The 14221-nt window shown below is 32.6% G+C and overlaps 1 protein-coding gene across 1 annotated transcript in view; it reads right to left on the minus strand.

Moving 5' to 3' along the window:
* The window catches only part of PGR (progesterone receptor), a 66039-nt gene that overhangs the window by 41623 nt on the left and 10195 nt on the right, over positions 1 to 14221 (minus strand). Inside the window, exon 3 of the mRNA XM_074216539.1 lies at positions 5666 to 5782. Within this exon, the coding sequence (XP_074072640.1) occupies positions 5666 to 5782 (117 nt within the window). The remainder of the gene's footprint in view (positions 1 to 5665; positions 5783 to 14221) is intronic.

A 14221-nucleotide genomic window follows, 5' to 3' on the forward strand; every position in this document is an offset into this window, starting at 1 on the left:
TGTGGGGATGCCCATTAACTGGGGAATGGCTGAACAAGTTATGTTATATGAATGTTTGGAGTACTATGTTCTATAAGAAGTCATGGGTGGTCAGAATTTAGAGAAGCATGGAAAGTCTTGCATGACCTGATACTGAATGAAATAAACAGAACCAAAAGAACATTGTACACATTAACAACAACATTGTGACATGATCAACTATGATTGATGAAACTCCTCTCAGAAGTTAAGAGATCAAGGATAACCCTGAGAGATCTGCTATGGACAATGCCACCCACCCACATCCAGAGGAAAAAACTATAATCTGAATGCAGAACAAAGCATACTATATTCACTTTTCCAAAAACTTCATTTATACTTTTCTTTTCTTTCTCATGGTTTTTTTCTTTCCCCTTAATTCTTATTCTTTTTTCACAACATGAATAATATGTAAATAGGTAAATATGAATGTACATGTACAACTTTAACCAGACTGCTGCCATAGGAAGCGGGGAGGAAAGGGAGGGTGGTAGAAAAATGTGAAACTCATAAATCTGCAAATGGATGAATTTTGAAAAAGTACTATTGCATGTAATTATACAGATAAAATAAAATTCAATTAAAAAAGAACTAAATACCTTTCTAGAAGAAAAATTAATTTCCAGGAAAGTAGAGAGATTTGGCAATTCAGGGGCAAAGCAAAATGAGGATTCATTATATAAATCTTGAGTCTAATGTTTCATACTTAGCCACTGTAATTAGCCACAAGGGTTAGCCAAGAATGTACCAAAAACAAACAAACAAACAAACAAACTACAAAGGATGCTGGAACTTGTTTCAAGAAAGCTTGAAGGGCAAGAGAATTATGCTACAAACTGTAGGGAGTGTGCTATGTGTTTCTACCAATGTCAATTAATTAATACTTATTATAACCAAGTGAAAATTGGTTTCTGTTCTAGAAGTTAGAATGAAATACCTTCAAGAAAGGAATTCTATTTTGCAGTTTTTGAGGGAGATGGAAATGTTTCTTGAAAGAATGAAACATGACTTATGGAGGAAATAAAGAAGAAAGTGGCTTTATAACAAAGAGGGAAATTCTTGTCTATATATAAACTTTAAAGTGCAGAAACATATGACATGTAACATTTGTACATATGTATGAACATAAATGTGACTTTTCCTATAATGGAAGAAGTAGAACATTTCTGGAGGAAGCAATTTCTCCTGTAAAAGGAACATGGATCCATAGCTCATCAAGTGAGGATTCATCTAATAATAGTCATAGAAAAAAAGAAGTGGTAGTTTAACCATCATGAGGGTGATGGACTCTATATGATGAGGAATTCAGTGGCATATTTATTAATGTGACATAAAAACAGAAATGTCTGCTGTTTTCTCTGGGCATTTATTCAGGATATTATAGACAACTTTCTGAGAATTGTTAACTGTGACTCTAGTACACAATTCTGATAATTCATGTGTGGGAAAAATATTTATCACTATAAGGGGTCTAAAAGTATTTCTGAGGATTCTCTAGGTGGATATTTTTTAAAATCACTATTATTATTTTAATAATAAAGGATTTAGAAGAAAAGGAAAGAAGATTGCACCTAAGAATGGGATTTCTGGATCTTGACCTTAAATATAGCACATGGACTCTTAGAAACAAATGTCAAACTAAAATGTCTATTAAAATTACATTGACCTGGAGTCATAAATATGATCAGAAGGGTTCTCAATTGTAGAGAGAACAGAAGACAGAAAGTTGGTATCACAGATATGACAAGTCTCATTCTAAAGGTACAGTAGGTACAATGTAAAAGGAAGAATAGAAGAAGAAGAGAGGACCAATGTTTGTGGAAACAATATGAAAAATAATCAGAAATTTAAAAAAAGTCTCATATAATTACATACTGAAGCTATGGGTATCAGTGTTAAATAAGCTGAATTAGAGATCTTAATACAAGGAAAGAAATTTCATCTGAGCTATCAGAATTGGTGTGATCAGGCTTATTGACCAATAGGAGGTATATCTTATTTAAAAAGTACTTTTTATCAGATAGATAACAGTATATAGAGTAGCTATATATATATTAATATATATATATATATATATATATATTAAGAAAACACACTTGTGTGTAGAAATCTAGGAAACTAAAAAAATGGGTGAGGAACAGCAGAAGAAGAAATTCAAGTAATATTTTTGTAAAGTCTACTATAGATTACAGGATTAGACACAGGGTTTCGGAAAGAGGGAATATCATCTAGTTTTAGTTTAGTGAAGGGAGGCTTCAGCAATTTGGACATCTGTTGCTAAAACTTTTCTGCCAAATTCAGAATCATTGATTTGTGGCTTCCAGGGGTAAATTTGTCCTTCAAAAAGTAAAGGTGATGGAAAGGAGAATGGTTTTGCTGCAATGGGACACCTAGTTGGCAGAGTGTATAGAGTGCTGCTCCTGGAGTCAGGGAGACTCATCTTCCTGAGTTTATCTCTGACCTTAGCCACTAGCTGTGTGAATCCTCAGCAAGTCACTAAACCCTGTTTGCCTTAGTTTCCTCATCTGTAAAATGATCTGGAGAAGGAAATGGTAAACCACTACACTATCTCTGCCAAAAAAAATATGAAATGTGATCACAAAGAATCGAACATGACTGCAGACATCTAAAGAACAACAAATAACGATGGTTTCTGATTTTAAAAAGTGGGGAGAATGGTAACAAGGCATCCTAAGATCACATGAATGCTCTTTCATAGTTATAATGAAGAAGAAATGAAAAACAGCTATAAATTGATATGCCATCTAGATTTTGGGAATGTAAGTTTCAAAATGTTAATGGAAAGGAAAGGTAGGATGATCTTATGGTTTTGTTGGAGAACCCCATGTTAAGAATTAAATTCTTAAAACCATCTAGAAATTATTTTAATTAAAATAAGATAAGGAAGCTAAGGAGAGATTTATGTGATTGCACCAATTCAGATTTTTAAAAAAAATATTGTGTAAAGAAGATGAAAGCAATAGCAAGTAATTGATATACAAGTAGCATGGAATATAAGAATCAAGCCAGGAATTCTAAAGCCTATGATAAATATTTTTTTAGGTTTTTCTTTTGTGAGGCAATGGGGTTCAGTGGCTTGCCCAAGGCCACACAGCTAAGTAATTATTAAGTGTCTGAAGCCAGATTTGAACTCAGGTACTCCTGACTCCAGGGCCGGTACTCTGTCCACTGCACCACCTAGCCATCCCAAGCCTATGATAAATTAAGGCTGATGATGAATCCTAAATACAATAAAAGGCCTCTAGGCCTCCTCTTTATTATAGCTACTCTGGGGGCATGAAGAGGTTAATAGACTCAGGACTGCTCTGTATCATGTGGATGAGATAATGGTAATAGGCAATGTGTGAAGAACAAATCTGAACAAATCTTATCCTTTTACTTTCTCTTCCATGATGAATAATTGTCTTTGGATTGGTTAGGATATAATAGAAACCCAAGAAAAGTTAGGGATCCTAGCTGCAGTATAAATTAAAGTCTGCTACTTGCTATCTCTCTGAACTTTAGCTTGTTCAACTGTAAGACAAAAATTCTAATTCTAATCTATCATGCTAATAAGCCAGCACAATGAATTTGAGTCATCAGACCTGGTTGAACTATATTCTAGAGTAGAACAGATAGATATGAATGCTGATTAATTTTTGGTGATTTTTAAATGGAAAAGATGTTATAGAACTGTATACAGATTAAATATGCCGATTTTCAAAAGAGTAGAAAAACATAGATTCTTCAAACTTTAGACTATTGAGTTTCTGTTCTATTCCTGGCAAAATATGAGAAATATTATAAAGACTATAACTGAGCCCACAGAATGAGAAGAAATACTTACTAAAAGCCAATAAGGCTTCATTCAGAAATAACCAAGCCAACCTAACCTAAAAAAAATGTCTATTTTTGATAGTGTATCAAAATTGGGAGGAAATAATGTATACAGTGGATATTCTACAAGACTTAATATCAGAAGACTTGGGATTAAATCCAGCCTTTAGCTGGTGACCCTGGGTGAAATCATTAAACTTCTATGTTTTTTCAGCATCAATCCCTATCAATTACCCATTAAATCACAGAAAGACTGTGATCTGCAAGTCTGGAGGGAGTACTGATTCCCCACTCTAATGAATTCACTTGACCATCTGGTATTTGTTTAGATCAGGGATGGATAGGCAAAACAACTGGACTGCCTTCTGTTTTTATATGATTGACTGTAGAGCTAGGAATAGTCTTTATATTTTTTAAAAATAAGACTTATTGGCCAAATTTGCCCTCAGGTCATAATTTGACTATCCTCTTATCTAACTGGTAGGTTAAATGAATGCTAGACATGGTATACTTAGACTTCACTGAAGCATTTAACAGCATTATGATACATATATGTTATGAACAAAATGAAGAGACAAAGAATAGATAGTAGTGTGATTGGTTGGATTTGGCAGAGATTAAATGACTGAACCCAATGAGTTGTTATTAGGGGGCCAATAGTAATTTGGAAAGATGCCAATATATTGTTCCTCTGCTATCTTTGACTTCCTTATGTTAAACATTTTCTATAAATTACAAAGTTAACAATAAAGATGCATTTTTTTCAAAATACAATATTGGAGGAATGGATAACACATTAGATGACAGTTTTTATTCAAAAATATGAAAAATTATGATACATCATGAAATTTAATAAGAGAAACACAGAATACATAAAGAAAGAGGTAATAGATCTGCCACAGTATACCTGATTAAGGCCATATCTGAACAAATGTGTTAAATTCTGGAAATTATATTTTAGAAATACATAAAATACTGAGGTCTATCTAGAACAGGGTAGGAGATTTTGCAGAGAAGGGAGGAAAAAAGAAAAGAAAGGAGGAAGGAAGAAAAGAAATAACCATTTATTAAATTCTAGGTACCAGGCAGTAAGCTAAACACTATAAATATTATCTCATGACCCTCAAAGATAGATACTATTGCTATTTCCATTTTACAGTTGGAGAAACTGAGGCAGAGAGTTTAAGTAACTTGCCTAGGTTCATAAATATAATAAGGGACTGAGACAGGCTGATTTCAGGTCTTCTTGATTCCAGATGCAGAATTCTATCAATTCAATTGTCTTACCTGCCTCACTAAAGGACATATCATATGAAGGGCAGCTGAAAGAAATGGGATATTTGGACTGAATAAGAGAAAAAGAAAGAAAGGAATAAAAGCTTTCTGCAAATATCTGAAACACCTTATTCATAAAGGGATTATTAGACTTGTTTGTTTAGCACCAGAAACAGAACTGTGAACAATATGTAGAAAGTGAAAAACTTACTACTACAACTTTCTAATGAGCTGACTTACTTGCTACTATTAACAAAAATTAACATTTACTAGGTATTGTAGAAAGGGTTTCTATGTCAGCCATGAGCTGTACTAGATAGTCCCCGAGTCCCCAACAGATCTTCAATTAACTGTATAGATTGCTGAAAATCTCTGAAGTGAAGAGCATTATGGCAATTTATTTAGTTAATGAGATGCAAAAACTATCCAGGCAACAAATTAGGACCAAATGTTATGTGGGAACAGAAGACACTCTGATTCAGTTTCATGTTCTAAGCACTATGTGGCTTCCAATAAAGAAAAATAACAAGTTTACCTCCAAGAACCATGCCAGCCTGACAGCATTTCCTTAGACGACATGCTGGACAGTTTTTTCTGCGAATTTTATCAACTATGCAGTCATTTCTCCCAGCACATAAATAATTATGCTGTCCTGAAAAGAAATAAATTATTTTTAATATTGCAAAAACATTTTAAAATTATTAAAAAAGAGGTTTTAAGCAATTTTAAAATATTTTCCAATAACAATAATAGCTCACATTTTGATACTGATATCATTGTAATAAACTATAGAAAAACTCAATTAACCAGAATATTTCAGAATGCAATGCTATGTTTTCCTTAATTTTCCAGTAAATGAAAATTAACTTTGTGACCACTGTATCTATATTAACTTGGGTTTTTAAAATATTTTTTAAAATCACATTCAGTTTTTTACCCTCTCCCATATAGAAAACCTATTTCCTTTAATCACAAACGATCACATGATAAACTTCAAAGTCATACTTATGAACTTAAAAATTCAAAATCTTACAAAAAATTGAACTGAAAACTATCTTTGCATGCAATTGAAAAATAAAATAACATTCAAAAAATTCCTCCTTTGTATTAATCTGATTTTTTTTCAACCACTTTCTTTAATTTTTTTGTCACAACTGCCACTTATCCTCTTTCCCTAGCCAAATGGTTGTTGTGCTTTTCATATTGCTCCTCTTTACTTACCAATTAGGATAAAGTCTTTAAATTTAGGTTTTACTGATTATTGACACAGTATTATTGACATAGTATTAATCACAATGCTTCTTCTAAATTCCTTTGACTCTTTTTAAAAAAAATCTTTTTAATGACATGGGTTCTGCTTTTCTGGACAAGCCCTCAAGTTTCAATGGTCATGTTTCTAACAGCCTAAGCCATCTAGAACAGTCACAAACATGGAAATAAGCATACGAAGAGTTTTCAGATGGTAAAGAACATAGGAACCAATGAGTTTATCACTTAGACTCTCTCTCAGAACTCAGTAATCTAGAACAGAATGTAAAACAGTCTATTAATTTAAGATGCTTGATTTTAAGATTCTTTCACCAGCAAATATACCTTAGGTGGTAGAAATCTTCAATGAATGTTTAATTAAGAATATGAAATGCTAAACACAAAAGTCATTGGCTTCAAAGAAATCTGCAGTTGAACAGGTAACACTAGCAGATGTTTTAGTCAGAGTTAAGTTGGTGAAAGAGGCAGATAATGATTAAGAGAAGCATTCTTCAGTCTACCAAAGTTCACCAAAATGCTATTGGTTATTGACTTTTTAAGCATTTACTTTTTTAGCAAATAGCCCCAAACAAAAGTTATGTTTATGTAAATATATTACTGAAATTCAATGTATTATTAAACAGAAAGGTCAGTTAAACAAATAAACCTACTTCTATGTATGAATCTAATGCTAAAGATTGACAGAAGTGTAGAGGTGACTCTAAACTTCAGAGAAATGGGCAAATATCTTTTCTCACCTCTTCTTACCAGTCAGTCCTGGTGGGATATTTATATTTTGTACAGTGTAGACTGATTGCAGTACTATTCTATATAAGAAATAGCCAGTATAATGTAAAAAGCAAAAGAGAGAAAAAGTAGAACTGGGTTCTAGTTACTTTATTTGTAAAACAAGGATAAAAGTATTTCCACTACCTACCTCACTGAATTATTATAAATCATAAATGACAAGGCAATATATAACTCTAGTTATTATTAATATTGTTGTAAAGCATGCACCTGAGCAGCAAGGTGGTACAATGAATATAGTACCTGATTTTGAATAAGAAAGACCTGAATTCAAATTCTACCTCAGATACTTACTAGCAATGTGACCTTTAGCAAGTCATTTAACCCGTTTGCCTTACTTTCTCATCTATAAAACAAGTTGAAGGAGGATATTAGCTAACCACTTCAGTATCTTTGAAAAAAAAATCCTAGAAAAGGTCACAAAGAGGCAGATAGAATTGTAAACTACTAAGCAACAAAACATAGATATAGAGTGAAAATGAATTCTTTTCCTTTTATATAAATCTGTAAAAATAGAATTTAACAATAGTGTTTTCCAAGAACTTGCCTTCTAAGGAAGAAATGGGTTCCAAATATTCAAAATATGAAAACTTCATAGTATACTCTCCCTATTATATAGATAACAAGAGTATTAGCTACCTATATAAAAATGTACATTATACTGAGGGAACAAAGTAATATTATCTGATGTACCTATCTGCTTCTGGGTCATGAAGGCCTAGAAAAGTGCAGGGCAGGGCAGGAATGGGAGAATTGTTCCTTCTGGGCGAAAAGCTGGAGAAATTGTCTTAGTTTTCTTGTTTTCCTATCCCTTGTTTTATTTTTTTATATATAAAATCTACAAATAGAATATGTTTTCATCAGCTTCTATATAGCCATTCCAGGAAGCAAGATGAAAACTCATCTCTCCATGTCTGAGTGATAATGACCTTCCAGATTTAAGAGAGAAGGTGAGACAAATATTTAACTATACATTAAGTAGCCCAATGCCCTCATTTTGCATGGGGATTTTGTTACCTAGTGAATTTTTATGACTAAAGTCACACAGTTGGTCAAAGATAAAGTTAGGACAAGAACATAAGGCATCTGATTTAAGTTCAAAGCTCTTTCAACCTTATTACAGTGTTTTTTACTCCAATAAAATTGAACTTAATTCAACAAACTACCTCAATGGACTATTATAAGTCATGTGCTTATAAATGACAAGGCACTATATAACTCTAGCTATTATTAGTATTATTGTAGTGTATATACCTGAGCAGTGAGGTGGTGAATTTAATGTGCGATTTAATTCAGCAAACTACTACCTGACTTTTTTATGTCAAACTAATTCCAGTAATATCTTACTTGAAGTCTCTCAAATCTATATGGCGAAAAGTGAAGTTGGGTTTTCTAAAGTTATAGGAGTAGAACATAAACTCTGGCAATTGCTATCAATTTAGATAGGGTTCCCATATGCACCTACTAAAACACTTTGTGTTTATTATCTATCAACCAGACTATCCAAATTTAGAAAGGCTTATTCCTAGAGGACCAATTAGCAGATGATGGATTTTTCACAATTCAAACAGTGTAAAGACGTCCTATGGCAAGAAAATGATACAATATGTATTAGTGGAGAGAGTGTCACAAATTTTTGAAGTATTGATGTGAGCAGGTTAAATGAAGTTTTTATTTTAAAAAATAGAGCACAGAAAAAATATGAAAACTATATCAGTTTTGTGTATTACTGTATAAAATTTCTTTTTATCAGTTATGGAGTAGAAAAGTTTAAAATTTAATTTCTGTAACTAAAACAATGAATTCCATTAATTATAGTAACACTTGAACAGAGCACAGAAGAAAAAATTAGTCTGTATTTTTCTACCCTACAAGTTAGTTTTATTAAAGCTTCTCTTTAGATTGAAATGTTTGTATGCTAAAAAAAATACATGATGCTTTTGGGAGTTGGAATTGCATTAATATTCGGCTTATTGTGAAAGTGGATGTTCTAATATAATTAAGTTAAATTTTTTAAAATTAATGAAACTGTGACTTAACAAACTGTGGTACGTGTTTGTCATGGAACACTATTGTTCTATTAGAAACCAGGAGGGATGGGAATTCAGGGAAGCCTGCAGGGATTTGCATGAACTGATGCTGAGTGAGATGAGCAGAACCAGAAAATAGCTCCTAACTTAAAATAAATTATAAAGAGGCAATTAGCACTATCTTATATTTGGTAACTTAAGACCTGTAGACTAGGGCGGCTAGGCGGCGTAGTGGAGAAAGCACCGACCCTGAAGTCAGGGGTACCTGGGTTCAAATCCAGTCTCAGACACTTAATAATTACCTAGCTGTGTGGCCTTAGGCAAGCCACTTAAGCCCAGTTGCCTTGCAAAAAAAAAACCTAAAAAAAAACCACAGAAGATCTGTAGACTTGGTGATTGTTGATAGCAGGAGGAAAGCTTAGGGAGCATGGCAATGAATAAGGCTGCTAAAGTTTTCTTGGATGAGGAAAGCTAAAAACTATTTTTATTGAAATTTTAAAATTCTGAACAAATTATTCCTACTTAAACCTTGAATAAGTGGAGCCAGGATAAAATTAAAATTAAATAATAATAATAATAATAATAATAATAAAATAATAAAATAATAAAATTAAACAATAATAGATAGTAACTGGTTATTAGGTTAGATCCTAATTTTACCTGTATTTCAATTTCATTAAATCTTGTCTGAATTGCATCCTCTAAGTATTTATACAATGTATGCTTATTAAATGTCTGAATGAATAGTTAACATCTTCTAGCTACAAATACTATGATACTAAAATTTATATAATTTTCCAGTATTAATGTTTAGTTACTTTAATAAAGTGGTATTCTTATAGAAAAGTATGATATTACTCTTCTCTTTCCTCACCTATTTTCCTCTTTAACCTCACCTATTAGAAAGCTGTTTGGACAAGGCACCACTAACTTCCTGGTAGCAGCTTTCTATAACTTAATAATTACACCCAGATGGAAGAAACACAAACATATGAGATATATACATACACACACAAACACATACAAACCCTATATACCATGTTAGGGCCTTACAGAACCAAATTGTTAAAGTATTAATTGCATATGACTTAAGGTGGCTCCCTATTTCCTTTACCTTGTCAAGGATCAGTGGAGACGTCACTCAAATCCATGAAAAATACAATAAGGAAGTAAATATAAAATAAGCATAGGAGCAGAAAGATTCATTTCCTTATAGGCTGATTCTCAATCAAGGCATCTATGTATGGTTGCTTCTTAGAATCTCTAATAGTTGAAAGAAACTGAAATCATGATAGTGATAAGACTGAATGTGTAGGCACTATTGAATGCCTATGTCTCTGTAAACTCTACTAGCAATCAGATGAGATATAACTCTAAATCACATCAACTCTCTTCACTGGGAACACTACTGAAAAACACATAGATTTCAAAGAATCTTAGTAATTTCCACATTTATTTAATTTTTAAAATGCTACAGCTGATGACATTTTTATTAATGCTTAGGCCTGGAGTTGGATCTGTGATTCCATTGATTCAAGCAACTCAAGAAAGTTTTTCTTCCAATTCAAACTGGCATCTTTTCTGTAATTTATTTCTACACAATAAGTAGATAGGCTATGTCAGAGGCAGAATTTGAAACCAAGTTTGTATAGATAACACTAAAGAAAAAAAGGTATTTTGCCTTAACTGACTCATAAACCAGATATAGGTTGATTTTTTACACTTTGGAAAAGGGGTATCCATTCCAAGATATTTACCTCACTTTGAAATAAGGAAGCTTACCTCAACTTCCTCAGCGTCAACCTTCATAGTGGATGGAAGGTTTGATTTGGGAAAAAGGAAACAAAGTCTAAAATTTGCTACTGCTTTATTTCCTTTAATTTTCTGTGCTCTTATAAGTAAGAGAACGGGGGGGGGGGGGGGGGGGGGGGGGGGGAGTTGGCTAAACAATGAAGTACTCACATTCCATTGATTACCATTCTTTTAGATATAAGTATACTCAATGCCAAAATGAATTTGTAAGGCATCTATCCCTATATATTTTTCAAAAAAATCCTTTGAAATTTTCTATCTACATCTCAATCTTATCATAACTGTTTTATAACTTTTTAATGTTATTTGTGGTCTATACAAGGAATTTGTCACAAATTATACCTATATCCCTTAAATCCTAAAAATTAAAAAATTTAATTATCCCTGAAATATTTTAGCCTAACCTTTTACAAAAGGAGAGACAGATCATGAAATGTTAATGAGAATTTCTTAAATGTTAATTCAACTTGTTATTCATTTAAAATTTTTAACAAAAGAATTTCAAAAAGTCATTATTGTTTAAAAAAATATCATGTCTAACAATAAAAATTCAATATGTAACTAAATCTAAATCTCTTAGACAAATGAGGACACTTTCCAATCACTGAAAATCTGTAGTAGTTGTGGCTCCTAGCAACCAGTTTCTCAATATCAGCATAAGAGAATGAATTCCTTAGAACTCACTAAAAGTTCACCACTTCCCTTGCTTCCATCACAAAACAGTAAGAAACAAACAGACAAAGGTCAGGAGAAATGTATATGTGAAAAAAATAAGGAAAACCTAGAAAAATAAATTGCCAGTGAAAATTGTTTTGTTGATATCTTTTTTTTTAAAAACAATTTTATCGGGAACTACATTAAGTAGTACTTTTTTCCCCTTAATTGAAGCATGGAGTTGATCATGAGGTCTTTTAAATTATATCAACAGAGACGAAGCTCTAGCAGTCCTTACTAAGATGAAAGAGCTTGATATATGGACCAGATGATGGACTATTACATCCTTTGTGTACAATGACAGCCTCTTCAGTAAGAAGTTTGCATCAAATGATGAATTTTTAAGCTAAGTAACTAGTGAAACATGGAGAGGAAGTGATTTATGTTGGTGAAAGGAATACTTTCATACTAGTAAAATTGCAGATCTTTCAAAATATCGAAGTATGGGCTTGAGAATCTCTTGGTGGACTGTTTTTGGAATCTTTAAGTTTATTATAACAATGACTTTTGATATTGATACAGATTTTTACAAATTTATAGAAGACTTCATATACCTTATTTCACTTTATCCTCACAATGATTTTATTAGGTAGATAACAAGAGATACTTATCCTTTTTTTAGAGAAGAGGAAATAAGGCTCAGAGAAGTTAAGTGGCTTGCCCACAATGACACATCTAATAAGTATCTGAGGAAGAATTCAAAACTAGATTATTTCCTGCCTCTAAAGCCAGCACTATTTACACTACACAATAGTGCTTCAAATAACCAGAAACTATTTTAAGGACTGACAACACTGTAGGAAAAAAACTTCTGTGCTGTATTTTTGCTTGCAAATAGAACAGTGTCACAAGCTCTAAGAGACAGCATCACCCCCAAAATCCACCTGAGAAGGCAAGAGTTTAACTATGAGAAGCTATAGAAGCTAGGTCAATGAAAGACAGTATTTGATTTTAAAAGTGTGGGCATAAATGTATAAATCTATCTGAATTCACAACATTATATAATGCTTTATTTTTATATGTATGTGTGAATTATAATGGAATTTCTATTAAGTTGATCTTCTGCATCTAAATCACTTACTAAAACTTAGCAATGAGGTGAGTTCTGCAGAGTTAAAAAGTTTTATAACTGTGAGAGGATATCCCCCAAATCTCGGTGCTTGGCCTTCTTATCTTGTTTCCATTTACTTGGTGATATCAGCTCCAATGGATTCAATTGGAGATGCAGATGATTCTCAGATCTACTTAACCATCCCTGACCTCTCTCAGAGTTCAGCTCTTTTCTTCACTGGATATCTTGTGGATCTTTAAAATCCACATTTCTAAAACCCAACTCCTTAACTTTCCCTCCAAACCTTTCCCTCTTGCAAACTTCCCTATTACTGTGGGGAACATCACCATCTTCCCAGTCAACCAGGCTCACAACCTAGTTATAGCTTTTAGCTCCTTACTCTTTCACCCCAAATACAAACTCTGAAAGATTCTGTCAATTCTGTCTTTGGACCACCTTTTGTAATTCTCCTTTTCTGACTCTGGTTTGAACCTTACCTTACTCCTTGACTACTGCAATTGTCTGTTGATTTCTATCCCTGCCTCAGATTTCTCCCCACTTTACTTGATCCTTCACTCAGTTATTAAGTGACCTTAAAACACAGGTCTGATGATGTCATGCATCCTTCTCCCACCCCACCACCCATTAGACTCCAATTCTAACTATTGCTTCCAGGATCAAATATAAACTCTTCTATGTGGCTTTTATAGCCATTAACTTGGCTCCATCCTACCTCTTTATTATCTTTAATTTACTGTGTACATAGATTTTTTTGAACATAGTTTTTTTTTTTGCATGTCCCCCCCCCCCCCATTAGACTGTGAGCTTCCCGAAGGCAGGACTTATTTCTGTTTTTTCTCTATCCCTTCATACTTATCAATGTTTAGCATATAATAAACTCTTAATGCTTATCTACTAATATGACTGACCCTTAGAAATTCCTATAATTTGTCTATGTAACTTATGTTAAACTCTTGGAAGGCTGGGTGTGTTTTAATGATCTTTGAATCTTCACCACTTTCTGAAAGAGTGTTTTATATATGACATACATTTGATGACTATTTGCTGAATTGATCTAAATAGGAATTCCACTGTGATTTATCCTTAGATGACCAGGATATGAACTAGCTTACAATCTACTCTAAAATATCATTAACAGTGAACATTTCTAATTATTTAATGTGAGTTAAAGCTTTTTTTAAAACTTTTTAAGAATCAAGAAGATAGTAACAAGTCCAAGTCTGTAATCCATAGTAATTTTTTTAATCCATAGTAATTTTAACTTTATTTCAGATCTGATAATGATAGAGTAATAGCATCCAAATGTCTTTGATCCCTTCTTTGACTTTTATGATACTGTAGTTTCTTCAATTTTGCTTCCTTTGTAAAATTCTTTCATTATATTTTGACATTATTCTTGGTCATCTAT

The sequence above is a fragment of the Macrotis lagotis genome, chromosome 1 (genome assembly GCF_037893015.1).
Source record: "Macrotis lagotis isolate mMagLag1 chromosome 1, bilby.v1.9.chrom.fasta, whole genome shotgun sequence".
In the NCBI taxonomy this organism is placed as follows: domain Eukaryota; kingdom Metazoa; phylum Chordata; class Mammalia; order Peramelemorphia; family Peramelidae; genus Macrotis; species Macrotis lagotis.